Source organism: Marmota monax, unplaced genomic scaffold (assembly GCF_021218885.2).
Source record: "Marmota monax isolate L192 unplaced genomic scaffold, Marmota_monax_Labrador192_F-V1.1 WCK01_AAM20220418_F8-fsc00254, whole genome shotgun sequence".
In the NCBI taxonomy this organism is placed as follows: Eukaryota; Metazoa; Chordata; class Mammalia; order Rodentia; family Sciuridae; genus Marmota; species Marmota monax.
In genome coordinates this window covers 134,039-155,522 of record NW_026694584.1, presented here as the reverse complement: position 1 = coordinate 155,522, position 21,484 = coordinate 134,039, and the positions used below count along the sequence as shown (strand labels likewise).

At 45.0% G+C, this 21,484-nt stretch overlaps 1 protein-coding gene across 3 annotated transcripts in view; it reads right to left on the bottom strand.

Annotated features, from left to right (window-relative positions):
* Twsg1 (twisted gastrulation BMP signaling modulator 1) overlaps positions 1 to 16,679 on the bottom strand; it is a 31,550-nt gene extending 14,871 nt beyond the window's left edge. Inside the window, exons 1-2 of one of the 3 annotated variants that reach the window (XM_046421431.2) lie at positions 16,549 to 16,679; positions 13,911 to 14,075 (exon numbers count right to left, since the gene is read on the bottom strand). In XM_046421431.2, the coding sequence (XP_046277387.1) occupies positions 13,911 to 14,033 (123 nt within the window). In that variant the 5' untranslated portion in view covers positions 14,034 to 14,075; positions 16,549 to 16,679. Of the gene's footprint in view, positions 1 to 13,910; positions 14,076 to 16,165; positions 16,370 to 16,548 lie in introns of those variants that run through there. The other 2 variants (XM_046421432.2, XM_046421433.2) reach the window with 2 other exon arrangements.
* Positions 16,680 to 21,484: the final 4,805 nt, after the last annotated feature.

The window sequence follows — 21,484 nt, the reverse complement described above, 5'->3', positions numbered from 1 at the left end:
CACTCTCAAAAGCACTTCTCACTTTGCAGGGGAAAACATAAACAAGTTCACAGACGGCTTCTTGATCTCAAAAATCTCTCTGCAAATCAAGAAAGCAAAAGTAGACTGTGATCATTTGCTTTCCAAAATTCTGTTTTTAAAGCAGGAAACACACTGAAACCCTGAATTTGCACAGGTAAGTAATTATGGGGCAGCATGAGTAGCGCACCACACGATTCCCTCCTCCACCCCTGCATGCCTCGGAACATAGCTTGACTGACTAATAACTGGTCATAAACACACTTGGAAACACACACTGCAAGTGTTTTCACAGCAAGCAAACTGTGGCTAGGAGGAATGTTCCTAAATAGAGAAAATATTTGTAAAGTGTTTTGAACTCAAGTATTGGAAATACAAACATCAACAACAAAAATACTAAACAAACAAAAAAAAGACCCCAATAATAAACTTGAAATGTAACTGCTGAATCAAGGATTATGGAAAAGTACAAAAGTACTCCATTTAAGACATGTGCCAAGGACATGCCACCTCTAGCTGCTCCAGTTAGGAGGACAAGTGATCTTCTATGAGCAGCAAGGTGGATAGAACAGGAAGCAAGCCTGGGGGCTGGCGGTGCCTTCCAGCTCCCTGCCAGGCTGAGGCAGGGTCATTTGAGCCCAGGAGTTGGGGTAGCCTGGGCAACATGATGAGACTCCCTCTCAAAACAAGACACCCCCAAAACAAAAACAAAAAAAACAAACAAACAAAAACTAAAGCTTTTTTTTTTTTTTTTTGGTGGTGCTGGGGATTGAACCCAAAGCCTTGTGCTATATCCCCAGCCAAAAACTAAGGCTTTGCAAAATTAAAAAAAAAAATTTTTTTTTGAAATTATAAGATGTTGAGAAATATGTACAAGGGTAGAAGATGGGAACAAAACAATCAGATGCATCCCATGCTGATGAAGTCTCAGGACTTTCCAACAAAATAATGATTACACATATCCTGATCTAAGAAAAATAAGCATCTCACTATCATGAAAATTTGTCAACATAACTTAAGAGCTGTGCAACCCACTGTGCCAAAAATTCAGGAATAGTCCTTAAATTGTGAATCCCTCCCACGTCTGGCCATCTTCTTCTTTAGGACACTCTCTAACACTCTGCCAGCTTCCATTTCATCCTTACTGTCTTTCAAAGTCTCTACTTAACAGAAAATACAGTAGAGCTGAGACTAGGAAATGTATTTATACATTTATCCAGCTCCACTATGGCTCACCTTGGGTCCCGCTCAGTTGAATGGAACATCTGATCAAACCAAACACCAAGTTCACAGAAGTCCAAAATAAAGACTGATTCAGAGCTTCCAATATTGACACCCACCACTGCCCCCAGGCTCTGGAGGGATTCCACTTACCACTTACAGACACATGCTCAGAGTTGACATGCACTATTTTGAACCTCATAAAGCTCAAATTAAGGTAGTTATTATTTTCATTTTTCAAATGTAAATGACAACATTTATAAATCACCATTCCATTACTAAGTGGCTGGGACCGATCCCAGTGATGGTTAGATCTCCCTGTTTCTTTAAGAAGAATAAAGCTCACTCCTCATTAACATTTCAGTAACTCCTGCTGTCACTCTTTCCTGGAGATCAGGAGCCCAGTGACTGCCTCAGTTTGTCCTGCAGGCTGTGTAATCAGGCCCTTTTTCAGGACCAGCCCTGCAAACACCTGGAGGGCTGCTGCCCAAATCCAGGAGAGGGTGAGGCTGGCTGACCTGCAAGGCCAGGTACTTGGAACGCAGTGCTCGACGCCCCTGACGCCCCTTCACTCCTCTCAGCTAATGAAGCAGCATCTGCTTCCCCAGTGGCTTGGGGCTCCAAGGCCACACTACCTCAGTTGGTCGGCCGTGACACTGGCTCTTCCTCCCACGCTGCTCTTGCATGTCAGAGCTGGGGTGCCATGGGAAGCGTTATGCTAGATGCTCTTAAGGTTGGCGACCATGTAAAGAATTTCATTCTGAATGCCACAAGATAGAAATTTTATGTAACAATCCAATTGACTTTGGAGAGGAATCTTATTCCATATACAAATTACATTCTAGGGAGATATCTATGCAAAACACATTTTCTGGGGAGATTGATTTAAGACTAGATTATAAGAATGTTTACTGTACGAACTTCCAAATTTCTAGGTGAGACAGGGAAGCTAATAACCTGAGGAAGGATCTTGTTTATTCTGAGGCTCGGTTTTGGTAAACACTGCACTCTCTAACTGTTGCCAAGACCTGATGTGTTCTTCACAACAGAGAAACACTGGAAGCAAAAGAGCAAATGACCTGGATGTCCAGGGTGGGGTTTCAAGTCCTAGCCCAGAGTGGCAGCGTGTGACACTGACTCTCAGCTGCTCAGGCAGGAAAGGACTGGTATTGCTGGACTCTCCCTCAAAGATGTTGGCATCCAAATGAGATAAAGAATACCAAATGCTCTGGTGACCCAGCAGTCTCACACCCGGGTATCTACCTGGCGAGAACAACCTACAGGCCCACACAAAGACTGAATAGGAAAGCAAGAACCAGCTTCACTCTCTCATGACCACCAGCGGCCTGGCTGCTGCAGCAATCCCAGTTCATCTGATGGTAAATGAATGAACGATGAGACACACCCCACCAACGGGGCACATGCACCAACAAAAAGGAAAGCACTCCCTGATACAGCGGCCACACAGAAGAACCCGAAAGCATTCTCCAAATGAAAGAAGCCAGACAGAATCCACAGGATTCCAAAAAATACATAAAATTCTGGAAACAAACAAATACATAAAATTCTGGGAAAAAAAAAAAAACTGTTGGGACAAATGTCAGATCTGTGGTTGCCAGGGCAGAGGCTGGGAGAGGAAGGAGGGTACAACTACAAAGGGGTGCAGGGCTGAGCACAGTGGTGTATACCTGTACTCCCAGCTACTGGGAGGCTGAGGCAAGAGGATGACAAGTTGGAGGCTAGCCTTAGAGAGACTTTCTCCAAATAAAAAATAAAGGCTGAGGATGTGGTTCAGTGGTGGAACACCCCTGGGTTAGGGTTCCAGTACTGCAAAAAGGAGGGAGCCATGAGAACCTTTTATAGGGCTGAAAATCTTGTCTATCTTGACCTTGGTAGCATTTATATGAGTATATGTTTGTCAAAAATCACAGAACTATACCCCTAAAGAGGGAATTGTACAGCATGTGGATTATACCACAAAAAACATGACCGAAAAAGGGAAAAAAACAGTGCTCTGGGAGATCAGGGAATACCTTGTTTCATTCTGAAAGTCCAGTAACAGTACACTGTAGTTTAGCCATTAGTTTTTTGTTTTTGTTTTTGTTTTTAATAAACCTGAACTGTAAAGCACAGAACTTACCTAAATTCAAAACTTATCTAAACTCTTCTGTTGGTACAACAGAAAACAATGCAGAAAGCAGGTCTCTGAACTCAGAGCTTTTAAAAATCTACACAAATACTATTTTTAAAACAAAGAAACACAAAACAATCCAGATGAAAAACACTAGTGGCAAAGGTTGTGTATACACTACAACTGTTAGTCACCTCAACAGAATCCAAGTCTGGGTTTGGAGAACAGGACTACGAATGGCTACTTTTTCCGTGTTTTCTGAATTTTTGAGTAGCAATTATTTTACAAGGGCAAACATTTAATTTGCTTGTATCGTATATGACTTCTTAAGATAGCAAGGTACACAAGAACACAGACTGCGATCCTCATTTGTGAGACGAGGCAAACTCCCAGTGTTCGCAGTATCTCGACCTCAGTCAACAGGAAGGTGGTCAGTGGGTGAGCATGCTGGTCACATCTGCACTGCGGCTGCTGCACACTTTCACAGGCCCAACAGGCATGTAACAAAGCATCCTTCCAGAATTAGCCCTCACTCAAGAACCAACAGCTGCCACCAGGCTCTAACACATCTGCTTGCCATTCTAAGACTCTGAGGAAGACATCAAGCAAACCTTCAACCTGGGGCAGAAAACCAACCAACCTCCATCGCATTGTTCTTCAAAATCCTCTCTGTAAACTCTGCCCTGAAAATAACCAGCACTTAAGTGAACCATCTGGGAAAAGAATCCATCCTCCTGGCTAAATGCAGGCGCACAGGAGCTTACACAAGCAGGTCGAAGACCTGACTATATCGACTGGCACCATTTCTTGCACAAACCTAGCAAAAGAAACTGAAGGTGAAAGTGAAGTGCCCCATGCATTTCTCTAAAATTACCCAGTGCATAAGGTGGGGCAGGTCCAGATGGGATGGATCGATCACATGTAGATCACTGCCCAAGCTCGGGGTGGAAATCAGCTACTTACAGTCTTCCCTCTTGTGTAAGTGTGAACATTTCCACATGCACCAGTGAATCCTAGTCTTTAACACATCAATCCAACAGGTGAAGTGGTCGGTGAAAATGTACCTTGACCACTACTTGTACACCTTAGCAGGTATTCCAGCTGGTGAAATAAGAGGGGGAAGCAGTGATGCATTCCTCCTTGAATTTCACGAGGCTGGACACTGACTGCTTTTGTGTGTTCCAAGACTTCCACGAAGGTCACCTGAAGCACAGCAGGGCAACGGGGCTCGAGGCATGGCTTTCACAGGCAGAAACATGCGATTGGGAACAGCACAGGCAACTAACACCATGCATATAGTAGGAAGGCACTTCCTACTATGAGCCAAAAGTATTAGTGGTCAGTGACAAGTCAAGCAACTGCCATGGAGTAATGTGGAGTATAATCTGCATTAAGGAGAAAGGAAGAGAAGGGAATATGGAAGAGAGAGTCAACTTTTTAGTTCATTGTAATTAAGAAAACTTTAAAGATTCCTGAACTATTTAAAATTTTAACCTAAGGAAAAATATACTTTTTAAAAAATATTTGCATTCTTTTATTTATGTATTCATTCATTCATTCATTCCAATCAGTTATACATGACAGCAGAATGCTCTTCAATTCACTGTATACAAAAAAGCACAATATTTGATGGAAAATACATTTTTAAAACTAGAATCATTAAAAAGAAATAAAGCATTCTGAAATTCTAACATTCTTTAGAAAACTTAAGATTCAATAACTAATTTTAGAATGAGAAGGCCGGTGTCAACGTAGCACTGGGGAGTGCTGCGCACATCTTCAGAGGACCAGCACGTGCTGAGGTGGTGCCCTGGGGCCTGGAAACCAGGCTGAATGTTCCCATGAGATGAGCATAAATATTAGCCAAAAGCACTTAAAACTCAACTTGGGCTTTTCCACACTTAAAATAAAATGGGCCTGAAGATTACCAGGGGCTTATGGCTTGGGTATGGAATGTCCCCCAAAGCCATCATGGTCCCTACCTTGGCAGTATGGGAAGGTGGGAGACCTCTGGCAGGGCAGTGGGAGGAAGCTGGGTCACTGGAGGCATGCCTGCAAAGGGGTCACTGAGACTCTGGCCTTCCCTCTCTCTTTGCTTCCAGGCCAATAGGAGGTGAGCAGGCCTCCTCTGCCTGTGAAGTGCTGTGTTGTCCTAAGGCCAAGCAATCACCAATCGAAACCTCGTACCATGAGTCAAACGAACCATTCTTCCTTTTAAGTTGATCATCTCAGGCATTTTGACACAAGAATGGAAAGCTGGCACACTACAGTAGAGCATAATACCAATCCAAACTTTAAAGTTCTTTTTATAAAAGCACCAAAATAGCAAAGATCTTGTTAGAAGAAAAATCCTGCATCACCAATTATTTTTCTGAAACAAGATTAGCTAAATCACTCATTATGTGAGCAAGGGGTACACCAAGACAACAGTTTTATTTTCTTGATATTTAAAGTTTCCCATCAGAAGCACAAAATAAATATTTACATAGGGACCACCCTTATGCATAGCAACCTGAAGGAGGGGCAGGAATGACTACTGCCCTGCAACTGTGTTGGTCACAAATATTTACACAACTATGAGCTTCCAGGGAAACTTTCTGCTTATTTCATGAGTGTAGAAAGGTCAACACACACACATGTTCTACTGTATCCTCACAGAACATCCTTTCATCACTACAGAGGCTGTAAACCAAACCAGTAAAAAGAGACTCTAAATTCTCTAAGAGGCAAGTTTCCTTTAAGCTGCTCATGTGTTGCTTCTTTGTCTTTAGTGCTTCATCTCCCCACTTATGTCTGTCCTTTCTGTCCATAATTAAAGCAAGCTTAAGGGAAAGCTATTATCATCTGAAACGCCTTGTGAAAGGTGGATTTTAACAAGGACCCCAGTGTGGCAGTGAGAGCAAGGCTGCACCAATTCCTAACCTCTTCAGGGCCTCTGACCACTCTGGAAACCCCCTGAAGGCTACAGACCTTCTCCCAGGACACTGCACATACGCAACCTGAATGTAATTCCCAGGAATCCCCTGAAGCCACCAAGAGGTCCAAAGACAAACCCCAGTTAATAACTGTTGGCATATGAAATAAAAATACCTAATCTGCTCTTTAACTGAAGAGACCAGGGCTAGAAGAGGGTGTTAAAGTTGGTTTCCATTAGACCAGTCAGGCTGCCCCCATGCTAAAGCAAAAAGATGGGAACCAGGCACCTGTGGGCCATCTACCTGCCACCAAGCACAACAAGGAAAGCAGCCAATCAACACAAGCAAGCAAATCAAACTACCAGCGCATTCTCCAGGGAAACAACCAGCCTCAGAGAGGGGGGACACACTCCTGGATTAGGGGCTTCCCCACCCAGGTGAGCCCTCCTGCCTGTAAAGCCCTGCAAACATACAGACTTCCCATTTACAAACAAAGATCTGAACAGGGTGCGGGGATAATACACTTAGGAAAGATGGTTCTGGGACACTGGATATTCATATACAAAAGACGGGAGTTGGAACCACCTCACAGCACATATCTGACTGAGCCCACACTAACTAGACCACAGCCCTGAATGCACAAGCTGTGGCAATAAAGCTCTTGGAAGAAAAAAATGTATATGAACAAACCTTTATGACCCTGGATGAGGCACAGCTTCTTATATATAACATCAAAAGCACAAGCAACGACAACAACAAAATGTTAGATATGTTAGACTTCATCAAAATTAAAAACTTAGCTGGACAAAGTGGTTCATGCCTGTTATCCCAGGCACTTGGCAGGCTGAGGCAGGAGAATGTTAAGTTCGAGGCCAGCCTGGGCAATTAATGAAACCCTGTCTCAAAATAAAAATTTAAAAGGCACCTGAGAGTGCGCTTGCCTAGCATGTGTGTGACCCTCGGTTCAATTCCCAGCACCACAAAAGGAAAAACAAAACAAAACAAAAACAACTAAACTAAAACTTCTGTGCTACAAATGATACCAAAGGAAGGTAAAAATACAACCCGTAAAATGAGAGAAAATATTTGAAAATTCTGTCTGATAAGGTACTTGTAGTCAGAACTCTTACAACTCAACAACAAAAAAAGACAATCTAATTAAAAATTGGCAGAGATACTGAATAGCTATTTCTCTGAAGAAGATAAACAAATGGCCAATCAGCATGTGAAACAATGCTCAGCTCCCTGGCAGGAAGGACGCACAGATCACAACATCACAGACTGAGCCGGTGACCCTCAAAGATAAGGTGACCCTCAAAGATAAGCGTAGGTAAGGCTGAGGGTCGGATCCTCACCCAGAGTAGCTACTTTGAAAACCCTCATTTCGGGGGTGGGGGGGGGCTAGGGTTATAGCTCAGCGGTAGAGCGCTCGCCTAGCACATGCAAGGCCCTGGGTTTGATCCTCAGCACCACATATAAATAAATAAATAAATAAATACAGATATTGTGTTCAACTAAAAAATAAATATTACAAAAAAAAGAAAACCCTCATTTCCTCAAACTGTCACCACGGGATGCAGCAACTCCACTCCTAGGTACACACTCAAGAGAAAGAAGACGGTACACGGAGGACTAGGGATGTAGCTCAGTGGTGGAAGGCATGGCTAGCAATCCCCAATACTGGAAAAAAGAGATATCCATTCAAAAATTCATACATGATTGCTCACAGCAACATTATCCCAAACCAAAAAGGAGAAACAACCCAACTCTCCATAGCACCTGACGATGATAAACGAAGCACTGCAATATGCTACATTGTGGGTGGACCCCCCAACAGGATGATCAGAGACAGGAACCAGGCGCAGCAACACTCTTGGACTCGAGTGTATTCAACACCCCAAAGAGTCTTGTATGGGGGGTGGGGGGACAGGAAATGACAGGTGTGATGTGCTGTGTGTGGGATGTCTTTCTAAGGTAATGACAATGTTCTAAAATTAGATCGTGGTGATGGCTGCACAACTCTGCGCACACCAAAAACCACTGGATCAGATGTGTGCACAGGGGGATTTTATAGTGTGAATTACATCTCAACAAAATTGTCTTAAAAAGATCTGACCCAGATGGATCCTTCCATCTTCAACACACACCAGTCAGCCTTCCAGAAGAAAAAGCATGCACACACGCGCACTTGACAGTCTTCAGCTCAACTGAGCCCCATGAGGCTGGCCAGGATTCTGTAGGGTGCGTCTCACCGTGTCAAGGGCAGAGAGGTGGCGGGGAGGCTCCCAGGAGAAATAACCAACCAAGTCCCACACAGAGAGCAGGAAACAAGCTGGACTGACCTTTCACCAGCAACGTGGGATGCCAGCAGGACAGACACTCAGGCAGACCCTCCCCGTGTGTGACCCAAGAGGAAACTCCACTCCCAGCTGGCAGGACCACCCAATGGACTTCCCACACAGCCCGCTGAGCAAGCCACCTGAAGGAACCTCACGACAAGATGAGGGCAAACATTTTAAAAAGGACAAGATACGGAATCTAAAACAGAGAGACCAACTGGGGAGAACAACGGGAAAGTCAGAGCCCCCCAGAGTCCAGAAACATCAAGACTGAGACTCCACGTGGGAGGAAGATGGATCATGAGTTTAAAACACCCAAGGAATCATCGGCTGATGATGCAAGACAAAGAAGGACAGTTAGCAACTGGAGACAGAGCTCCTCAAGTGAAAGCGAGCAGCAGCCAGCAGTCCAGGCTCCCGCGATCTTCAGACCGCAGAGCGCTAACTGCGGAACACACCTGAACAAAACTGGGAAGACACAAACACAGCCACAGAACCAAGCACAAGGGTAGTTACTGCCACAGGAGCACCCAAGTGCCGGGCACAGCCCAGTGACCACACGGGCAGGCCTGGCTGCTCCTGCTGCTTGGCAGGTGAGGAAACAGAGACACTGAGACGGACTGACTTGCCCTGGGCACAGGGCCAGCAAGTGCAGCGCTGCCTTCACCATCACAGCAGGCTGTCTCCAGAGCAGAGATCTAGCAACTCCACAACAGGAGTGAAGTCGGGAAATAACCCAGTACCCTCGGCTTACGCTGCTCTCCAGAGGTCAGGCCAGGAGTAAAAACACTGAGGGCAGCATTCGCATATACGAGGAAATCGCAATTCTTGGCTTTCTATGAAATGATGTGTGGCCAGGATTGCCTGAGACTGTAGCCCTGATAAACCCTCCTTTCTCTATGCTCCCTGGAGGGGAAAGTACTGGGCATTGACGCCAGGGGTGCTCTACTTCTGAGCCAAATCCCCAGCCCTTGTTTTTTATTTTGGGACAGGGTTTTATTGAATTGCCCAGGCTGGCCTCAACCTGGCCATCTTCCTGCCTCAGCCTCCTGGGTAGGTGGGATCACAGGTGTGTGCCACTGTGCCTGGCTGCACTGTTCTTAAAAATTGTACTATATCTTGTTGCTAAAAATTAGAATTTTTAAAGGGAAGAATGGGACTATTAATCTCCTCTTATATCAGAAATCAGAACAGAGCAGAAAGGCTTAAATACATTGTAGAAATTAAAAAGGAAACCAGAGATAAACTTGAAACAGTGAGGAAACCATCGAGGGCAGGGGTGGGGGTGGGTGAGTGAGATACACCCTCATCTATTATAGCAGAAAAGCAGTTTTAGACACACAATCCCTAGAATTGAAAAATCAAGAAATGGTAGTAAAAGTTTAGTATTTCATCACCTCGGTAAAAATCACAAACAGAAATGAAAATAGAAGTAGCTAAAACATTAAAAGTGGATCTCCCTTTGTAACAGGAGGAGGAGTAGGGAGAACTGGATCCAGAGATTTTTTGCTGTGTATTCTTCTGAAAATTTAACAATTTACTACTACAATTTAAAAAACAAATATCTGACATACAGTAGTTGGTTTTTTCTTTAGAGCTGCATGGAACCAGGAGAACACCAAGCCATCCAGCCCACCCCTTTCCCAGGTGAGTGGCTAATGGGCTGTCTTTTCCACAGGTGGCCACAGGATTGTGTCCTGTCCTCATGCTTCCTGACAAAGTGACACTGTTGCTCCTCCATGGAAAGGCAGAGGCCCAGGGCTGGGGATATAGCTCAGTTGGTGGAGTGGTGGCCTTGTGTGCACAAGGCCTCGGGTTCAATCCCCAACACCACAGGTGAGGCCCACATCCTCTCTACCTATAGCATTTGTGATCCAGGATGTGAGGCATCGCGCTGCTTCAGTGGAGAGCACATGCAGAAGGCCCAGGCAGGGAGGGAGCGAGGGAGTCTGGGGTGTGGAGGAATGCCCAAAGGATATTTCTAGCTCAGGTGTCAGATTTTGTGAGCACTCAGATTTTGGATGTCCAGTACAGTGAACAGCCGTTAGTCACACGTAGGTATTTTAATTAAATTGGGTAAAATTTAAAACTTGGTGTTCCAATCATACTAGTGACACTTCATTTGCCACATGCACCTAGCTCCCACCAACTCGACAAGGCAGGCCTGGTGGGTAATGCTGCCTCAACTCCAGTAAAGGACCTCACAAGAGGCCAGCTCTCCCCCTGCCCTGCTCAGAAAGAAATGCCTCCGCAAAATAAATGCTGAGCTCAGTCACTGGTTCTTGGGGTGATCTATCACACAGCCATAGTGAAAGGAACACAAGGGAACTGGGGGTCCAATCGTGAGGACATCTGCCAGAGCTCCGAAGTGCAGTGAAAGCATGTCCCAGGTCAGTGCTCAGAGTGCGACTGAACAGAGGAAGAGCAGAGGAAGTCCCCGCCCCACACAATCTGCAACCCCAAGCACCCGCCAAGCACCAGAAGGCCTGGGTCTGCTACTCCAGAAAAAGAGTCACCACTTCCTGCCTGAAGAGCAGCCGCAGCCTCAGAATATCAGCCCCGTGCATCAGACAAAACTCCAATCCTAGCTTCTTTCACAAGGTGGAGTCTTATTTACTAGTCCAGTTTTTATACTTGCATAAAATTCTTTACTTTTTGAAATATTTTGTAAATCTTAAAACTTTCAAGCTAAAAAAGTTTTTTTAAACAAACAAACAAAAGCCTTACAGAGTATTTATCAACATTAACCCAAAGCTTTCTCTTTTAAACTTTCCTTACAAAGAAAAGTATTTTAAAGTACCATTTTTAATTACTGGAACTAATGGAAACTTGGAGTGCCAAAAAACGAAAACAACCTGAGGTTCAAGTGAATCGCCCCTAACCCCCAGACACAGTAATGGTTCCAAGACCTTATTTTCAACGATGAATGACAAAGGTATGCTGAATGACCTGGAAGGGGCAGAGCCCATCTGACCGCAGCACAAAGCCAGTTGCTGTGCAGATGACAGAACCTGCCACCTCAGAAGCTCCAGCTGCATTCTGGTCTCACAGCTGGGTGTCAGAGAGTCTGACCTGCCAGAGACACGCAGCAGAATCACACACCAATAAAAGAAGGGCAGCCCACAGCCAGGATGCGCTGACTGCTGACGGCTGCCTCCTCACGTCTCCTCTGTCCACACTTGAACATGTCCACAGGAAAAAGTTAAAGCCAGACAACAAGCAAATTCTTCCAGGTAAACATTCTAATTTGAAACACGAAGAAGGGTTATCATGGTATGAGAAGACTCAAAACACCAGAAAGAAGCACGCAGTGCCTCTGATCTATAACTACCACCCCAGTAAGGACCACCACGCTGCAGAGCTGGCTGAACCACACTTCACAAGGAATGCTAATAAAGGTACAGCATCCTGAACATGAACTGCTCCAAATTGTGAAACTGGCTGAGTACCAGAATGATGCCACAAGTGACACTTCACCTGCCTCAGGTGCTGGGTCACAGTCAAAATGCAGGTGCTCTAAAAAAAGCACATAAAGTTACCTTCAGACTCTGTGTATAAGTAAGGTTTACATGAAACAAATGCACTTCATGCTTAGATTTGGGTCCCATTTCAAGATACCATTAGGTATATGAAAATATTCTAAACTCTGTAACAAAGTCTGAAATCTGAACCAGTTCTGGCATTTTAGATAAGTCTACTCAACCTACAAGCACGGTTACTAAATTTCTTAGCCCACAATCAATAACAAGAAGGGAGACTAATAAAGACATACTCAAGGGCTGGAGATGTGGCTCAAGCGGTAGCGCGCTCGCCTTTGAGAGAGAGAGAGAGAGAGAGAGAGAGAGAGAATTTTTTAATATTTATTTTTTAGTTCTCGGCGGACACAACATCTTTGTTTGTATGTGGTGCTGAGGATCGAACCCGGGCCGCACGCACGCCAGGCGAGTGCGCTACCGCTTGAGCCACATCTCCAGCCCATCACTCTCTCTTTAAAAAATAAAAAAAAATTAAAAAATAAAGACATACTCAAAATGAAAAGGCTATTGTTAGTCTAATGGGAGAGGGAACAAGAGACAAGCCAGAACGTTCAGTGGAAGGCTGCAGACTTGGAGTCAAGCCAGATCAGGTCCCTCAAGTATTTACTCCCTATATGAACCCTGCCAAGTTATGGAGCCTCTTTTCTCCTCAGAGAGAGAGAGAGAGCAGTACCTAGGGTAGTGGGCTTGGCTTGATGACCAGAAGAGTCCATGTTAAAGTATCCTGGATGCGGAGTCTCTAATCCCAGCCAACACTTGCCTGCAACCCATGAGATACACTGAGGCAGAACTACCAAGCTGAACTGCTCCCAGGGTTCCAGTCTCAGAAATTTCAAGAGAGAATGAGTATTTACTCCACTAAGCTACTATGTTTTGAAGTACTTTGTTATACTGCAATACAAAATGATATATTACACTTAGGGAACAATGTTTCTATTAGTTGAGCTGCTAAATTTTTTTTCTAAACATAGTCTTTGAGTCTCTTTGCAATTAAATATTAGATTACATAAGGGAATCCTGAAATTCACCTGAAAAAGATGCTCATCACCTTATAACAGCCTGTTTACAAAGCAGGATATCAGGGGCTGGGGTTGTGGCTCAGAGGTAGAGTGCTCTCCTAGCATGCACGAGGCACTGGGTTTGATCCTCAGTACCACATAAATGTAAAATAAAGATATTGTGTCCACCTAAAACTTAAGAATAAATATTTTTTAAAAAAGCAGGATATGAGACTCAGTATTGAATTTAATTATATTTTACAGTACTGGGGATTGAACCCAGTTTTACCATTGATCTACATCCCAAACCCCTTTGCTTATTTGTTTTATTTTGAGACAGGGTCTCACTAAGTTGCCTAGGCTGGCCTAGAACATGCAAACCTCCTCAGCCTCCCAAGTAATTGGATTATAGGTGTGCACCACTGCACCTGGTAGTACTGAACTTCTTAAATTCTACAGTGCTTGTGTGCAACATATGACAGAGGTAAAAATCCAGAGTGCACCATAGTTTAGCACCTCAGGCCCAATGCCACATCATATACACACTATCTGTCTACTGTTTTTCAGCTTTCTTTGTGTTTTTGTTGTTGTTTTAGTTTTTGGTGGACACAACATCTTTATTTTATTTTTATGTCGTGCTGAGAATCGAACCCAGCGCCCTGTGCATGCCAGGCGAGCGAACTACCACTTGAGCCACATCCCCAGCCCCTTTATTATGTGTTTTAACATTAACAGAGGACTCTTGGTCCTACCTGAATGAGGCATTTGCTGACGTCACTAGCACACAGTGCTTTGTTGCAGCTCAGTGACCCAGGGAGCCACATCAGGAGTGTCAGGAAGGCTAGCATAAGCACAGCAGCATGGTGTGACTTCATGATGCTTCAGTGAGATGAAGGCGGATCAGTACTCCCAGGAAGCTACACAGACAGACAAGCAGTTGATTCAAAGGTGAATGGCAGGGTAAAAGACAAGTACTGAAACGGAAATCAAAATGAACCAAAACTGGTTGTTTGTGTCAAAATACTTTGAATGATCATTTCAAAATCATCCCAATGAAAGATTAGACATTCAAAAATTAAACTATATATTTTTAAATATATCTTTATTTTATTTTTAAATTTTTTATGTGGTACTGAGGATCAAACCCAGTGTATCACGAATGAAAGGCAAGTGCTCAACCACTGTGCTACAACCCCAGCTCTAAACTATATCTTAATAATGTCTTGATAGCCATCTTCAAAAACCTATCATACAGAACCTACCCAGAAATGGTGACCTCGAAAGTGACCAAGTCTAAATTCTTAGTAACCAGAAAGTTCAACACTCAATCAATGAGTTTCAGTACTATGCTGCTATTATTCAACTTTGATTTCAGGTCCATTATTCAACTTCAAACCCACATAAAAATTACTAATGTTATAATATAATTTTAAAAACACTGAACAAGATTTTTTTTTTGGTGGGGGGGGTGAACCCAAAGCCTCTTGCATACAGGGCAAGCACTCTATGTCTGAGCTACATCCCCAGCCCCAATTTTAAAATGTTTAGAATCAAAACAAACTTGTAGGTGGAAATTATTCTAATGATTATTTATGACCATCTTGCTTTATCTCTCTTATTTTTGTGTGTGTGTTTGCTTGACTTTTTTTTATTAGAGCTTTATAGTTATACATAATTAAAGGGTTTCACTTTATCTCTTAAGAGAATAAAGAAGCTCAATGAAAGGAGTCCAGTCCGAAGTCATTCCTTAAATAATTGAACCAATAACAAAGGGGGCAGTAAATTATTAATTGCATTAAGAATGCTGAGTAATCCCAGCAGCTCGGGAGGCTGAGACAGGATGACTGCATGTTCAAAACCAGCCTCATCAATTCAGCAAGACCCTGTCTCAAAATGAAACATAAAAAGGGCTGGGGAGGGGCTAGAGTTGTGGCTCAGTGGTAGAACACTTGCCTTGCACATGTGAGACACTGGGTCCAATCCTCGGCACCACATATAAATAAATAAAGGTATTGTGTCCATCTACAACTAAAAAAAAGGAGGGGGGGGGGCTGGAGATGTGGCTCAGTGGTTAAGCACCCCAGAGTTCAATCCCATACCAAAATAATAATAATAAATAAAATAAAAAATTTATTTTGTGGGCTGGGGTTGTGGCTCAGAGGTAGAGAGCGCTGGCCTAGCGTGTGCAAGGCCCTGGGTTCGATCCTCAGAACCACATAAAAATAAATAAAAATACTGGGGAAACACGCCTTAATGTCATTCCTATTCTATTTTATCTATAAGATGGAGATTAAATAAATAAATAAATAAATAGTATTATGTTCAAAAAATCTATTTTGTTAGAACCATGGATTCTTAACTTATTAAGAAGACACTACAGGGGCCTGGGGCTGTAGCTCAGTGGCAGAGCGCTTGCCTTGGATGTGGGAGGCACTGGGTTCGATCCTCAGCACCACATAAAAAATACACAAATAAAATATAGGCATGCTGTCCATCTACAACTACAAAAAAAAGAAAGAAAAAGAAAAAAAAAACTAAGACACTACAGTACAAAAAGAAAGGATAAAAAAGACACGCACAAACAGCTTAAGGAAGAGAAAATGTACTTTCTTGAGGTTAAAAACATCTCCAAGGGGCTGGGACTCAGTGGAAGAGCCCTGGGTTCGATCCTCAGCATCGCATAAGAATAAATAAAATAAAAGATCCGTGGACAACTAAAAAAAAAAATCTCCAAACTATAACGAATCAAGTAACTACTGAGGCAGGAGAGGTAGCCGGTGGGTGGGGAGCACACTCCTGGGCATCAGGGACACCCGCGGAGACGCTCCGTGACCGGGGGTCAGGGCCGCGCAGGGTGGGTCAGGGCCGCGCAGGGCGGGCCGCGCTCCGCAGGCCCGGTCCGGCCCCTCCGCGCCCAGCGGGCCCCCGCGCAGCGCAGCGCCGGCCCCACTTCCGGGCCCTCGGCGCGGCCGAGCAGGCCCCCGACAAGCTGTGCCCAGGGTCTCACCTGCGACCACCAGCCCTCCCGCGCCCGTCACTCGCTCCTCTCACCGCGGGCCTCGCTGCGGACCGCCCGAACCCGTGCCGAGGGCTGCGGCCTGTCCACGGAGCCGCAGAGCGACGCAGCGGGCCCGTCCCCACGCCGCGACGTTCTCCGATGTCGGCCCGGTGGCCCAGGTCCCCGAGGCGCCGCTGACAGCAGCGGGGCGCAGCGGCAGCTTTTGTCTGCGCGGGCGGGCGCGCGGGGCCCGGGGACGCGCAGGGGGTGGACGGGGGCGTGTGGGGCCCGGGGGCGCGCAGGGGACGGTCCGCGGCCCCGCCCCGCCCCGCACGCACCTGCCCGGCCCAGCTCGGCGTCGCCCCCCCCCCCCCCCCCCCCCCCCGGCTCACCGTGCGCAGTTGGCCCTCGTTCCCCGCGGGCGCGCCGCGGCGGCCGTGCGAGTGAGGCCGGGTCGCGCCTCCAGCCGCCCCTCCGCGCAGCACCCGGAAGCTTCCGCGCGCCTCAGCCCCGAAGACTGGGGCCCGGGGCCGCCTCCTCTCGGCCCTTGCTCCCGGCTCCGCCCACCTCGGCCGGCCCCACCCACCAGGTGGCCACGCCCCACCCACCAGGTGGCCACGCCCCTCCAGAAGCCACGCCCCAGGCTCGCCCACTCGCGCGCGCCCCTGCAGGGAACGCAGCGTGGGCGAGCGCCGCCCTGGTGCGCCTTCTCTCCGTGGTCTTCCCCGCTGCTCCTGCAACGCCTGGGTGGGCCCTCCTCAGGCTCCTGCAGACCTGCGGCCAGACCCGAGGTCCTGGGGTTGAGGTGTTGCAGTGGGCAGTCGACAGCCGCTGGGATCAAAGGCCGACCTGTGCCGGGAGCCGGCGAATGCCCGCCGCAGCCCTGGGGGCATCAGTTTTGCGGGAGATGCACCGCGGCCTCCGCGGAGCCGCCTATCCCGTACCGACGGGCGGACGCTGGCCCTGGTTGACGTCAGCAGCAGCGCGCATTTCCAATGCAGGCTTCTGGACTGGCCTGGGGCCCACTGAGTCAGAACCTTCCAGACTTCTTCAGGGTTGGTGGAGATCCTTCGTGTCAGCCGAGCTGTTATCCCAGCGGCTACGGAGGCTGGACCTGAAGATCAGGATGATCGCGAGTTCAAGACCAGCACTCAGCAACTTAGGGAGACCCTGTTTCAGAAAAGGAAAAGGGCTGGGGACGTGGCTCAGCGGTTAAACGCCCCTGGGTTCAGTCCCCCGTAGCACAAAACAAAACAAAAAAACTCCTTTGTGTCGCATCATTCCAGGTGTGGCACACTCATAAATACTTAAATATAGTATATTGTAATTACATAACAATAATATGGTAATTATAATGTTAATACACCTGGAAGCTCTAGATTATCATTTCCAACTGATTTTAAAGCACCTGTGTCAATTGTTTTTGAAATATTCTCAGAATTGAAAATTTAGGATTTAATGGATTTGTAATCTGCTGAGTCCTTGGAGTGTCCATCCGGATTTAGCTCAGCGATGGAAATGAAGAGAAGGCTGCGTGGATCCTGGCTGGGAAAGCCCCAGGCCCTGGGAAAGGAACTAACATGAAGTCCAGCACAGAGGGCAGCGGAGCCCATCTCACTTGGGCATCATTTCAGCCTGTATTTTAGGAAAAGGAAGCTCGTCCCAGCAATAGTTAGCGTGTAGGTAGCTGCACTCATCCCCCCTCCCCACCAGGAATTTGCTTTTAAACAAGATTCGAGGGTGTTTAGGTTAGAGCCCATGGAAGTAGATAGTCCACAAGGTCCTTTCCCCTTGGGAACGACCACCTAATGTGAAACCCTTATGCTAGGAGGAGTCTCCATGCCTTTCACTCCCCTTGGTGTATTGTAGGGAAATAACCAAGTGGCTGAGGGGCAGATTGCATTGTCCATACTAGTTCATTTGAAACTCACCCCTGAAAAAATAAAATAATACATTAAAAAATAAAAACAAGAAAATTCACCTCTGAAAATTATTCTAAGAGGATAATTAAGGGTATACACAAATTTATCTTGATCTTATTCGCAGGGTTACTTACTGGTTAAAGGAGTTATGATACTTCAGATCAATGGAATCAGTCAGCCATTTTAAAAAATGTTGTAGTTAATCAGAGATTCTTAAGCTATTTGGTCTCAGGATCCCTTTACATTTTTTTTTCCAAAATTATAGAGGTTCCAAAGAGGATGTATAGCTGCATCTGTCAAAGCTTTTGAAACTAAAAGAGAAATTTAAAATACTCACTATTTCATTTAAAAATAACAATAAATTCATTATATGGTAGCATAAATAATATTTTATGAAAACTAAGTATATATTCCCAAACTAATAAAACAGTAGAAAGAATGGTATGCTTTAAGATTTTTGTTATTCTGTTTAGCATCAAACAATAGAAGCAGCTTTACTTTTATATCTGTTTCTATATTCATACTGCTATAAATCATTTAGCCTCTAGGAAGGTTAAGTGTATGCTTGGGATAGAACAAGAGCAGACAGTTCACAGTAGCTACGCTGTGGAACCAGCCTCGGTGCCCTTCAACAGATAAATGGATAAAGAAAATGTAGTACATATACATAATGGATTATTACTCAGCCATAAAGAAATATGAAATAATGGCATTTGCTGGTAAATGGATGGAACTGGAGACTACCATGCTAAGTGAACTAAGCCAATCCCAAAAAACCAAAGGTCAAATGTTCTCTCTGATGTAAGGATGCTAATACACAATAAGGGGGAGAGAGAATAATAGAGGTTCACTGGATTAGACAAAGGGGAATGAAGGAAAGGGGGGGATGGGGGTAGGAAAGACAGAATGGATCAGAAATAACTTTCCTATGTTCATAGATGAATACAGGACCAGTGTAACTCCACATCATGTACAACTGCAAGAATGAGAAGATATACTCCATATATGTATGATGTCACTCTACTGTCATGTATACCTAAAAACAACAACAACAAAAAGGATGAAAGTGCAAAAGGCAAATGATGTCTTACCATTAAAATACAAATAGTTTGCGCTCCTGAATCCCCCAGAGGTTCACAGATCACACTGTTTTTTGAGCTAATGGGGCAGATGAGTATTGTTGACATGGAAAGATATTAATGATCTATAAAACTTTTAGAGTAGTCTATATATTTTTGGAATGCATGTACATGTCTAGATATTTTTAAATTGCATGTACAGGTGTTGAAAAGTTCTGGAAAGATGATCATGGTTTGGGCATGCTTGTCTTAGTGAGACTGAGTGTTGTTACTTGTTGATGTTTTTTTCTTCTTGTACATTTGCTGATGTCCTTCCATGTATTACTTGAGTAATGAGGAGAAAATGGTTATTTTAAAATTAATCTTTTCTGACTGGTCATTATAGTGCATGCCTGTCATCCCAGAGACTCAGGAGGCTGAGGCAGGAGGATTGCAAGTTCAAGGCCAGCCTGGTCAACTTAGTTAGACCTTTTCTCAAAATAAAAAATGAAAAGGGTTGGGGATGTAGCTCAATGGTAGAGCACCCTGGGCTCAGTCCCCAGTACAGCAACAAACAAACAAGTCTTTCTGATAGGCCCCAGAGGGTCAAATGGTTGTTAAGCCCTCTCAGGTAGTTATCCAATGGTTCCAGGTCTGCGGTTGAGATTCAGGAACCCAAAACCCACAGAGGTCAATGTGGTGGCTCTTTTTTTTGACCAACAGCCTTTATGTCATTGTGAAGGAGAGGATCTGATGGTGCTGGGATGCTTCTTAGTAGGGTTTGATGAAAAGGTCAGGGTGGGCACTGGCTAGAGGGCTCACTGGCTACTGTCCTATAGCCACTGGCAGCCTTAGGCATGGGGCCGGGTTTCCTTGGCCAAGCTCTACTGAGCTGGTCTTAATTCCCACTTCTGTTTCTGTTGTGATGGGCGAAAGTATGACTTATGCAGTCGAGGGGAGAAATAAAGAATGTCCACATGCTAATGCCCTTTTCAATGTTTTATTCACTCAAAATCACTCAAAACGTTTCACTCTATAGGTTCTTAATCAAGAAATGACAATTCTTAATGCTGGGCTCTCCAATAGACATAAACCAATTCACGGCAAACAATTCTAAGTTAACTCTAAGCACTGCAAACACACTAATTCATGACAGACTCATTACAGACATTCCCTCTGCTTGCCAAGTTCAAGTGCTACAGTCTGAGGTCTTAGGTTTTAAGTCCAGCAGATGCACCGAGGCTTCTCCTGGTGTGGAGTTGATGGCTGGCTGAGGAGAAGGGTCAAGAAGCTGCTGTAGAGTTTGAGAGTAGTGAGGATGAAGCAGAGGATAAGGCAGATGAGGAGAGATGGGATGTCAGTCTAGGTCCTCATCAGGCTCTCAGGCTTGTGTGCATCAGCATCAGCTGGCTGAATGTCTGTTCATTTGTTCTATTATTTATACTTAATTTTGAGAGCTTCTGCATGCACTTTTGGTCCCTATCAGCTGTTACCAGGTTTCTTAGTGAGGACATATGGTCTGGTGGTTTCCACCCTAATATCACCCTCCTGGCTCTTATCAGGGTTGTGGAAAGTGACTTGTTTTATTAGGCTATGCTTGATGACATATTGGAGGGCTCTGTGGTTTGCCTGGTGAGAATGCAGGTTTATTTTAAGATAGAGTTTTAAAATGGAGTTGCTTAGGCTAAGGCCATCCTTATAGTTTCTTTACCTATAATCTAGTAAACAAAAGCCCTTGAAATACATGAATGGTGACCTGGCCAGTTGGAGCTTCTTGTGCCTTTGCTTTGAAAGGATTCCACAGAATCAGATGTGCTAGGACACCTCATGTCCCAGAGTGTTTCTGGGGCACAGGTTAGGTGCTTTGGAACTGGGGTCACCCTTAATGCATCTTAGGGGAAAATAACAAGCTGTTCACCTCAGGGAGGAGTTGACTCATTTAGTCTCTTGTTTGGAAATCCAGTTAACAAAATTGACTCCATTGTTACTGTTTAACAATGGAGTAACAGTAACTTAGCTGGGATCACAGTTCTGGCTAAAATGCCCAGGCTGACCACGGACTGGCAATCCTCTTGCCTTAGCATCCCAAATTGCTGGTATTATAGGGGTGTACCAACTTACCTGACATAAGATGCAATTTTGAAATAAGTTTATTAAAAAATCCTTCCACATGGGGCTGGGGTTGTGGTTCAGTGGTAGAGTGCTCACCTCGCACGTGCAAGACCCTGGGTTCGATCCTCAGCACCACATTAAAAATAAATAAATAAATAAACAAGTGAAATAAAGATGTTGTGTCCAACTACAACTAAAAAAAATAAACTTCACAAAGGGGAGGCAACTTAGGCAAC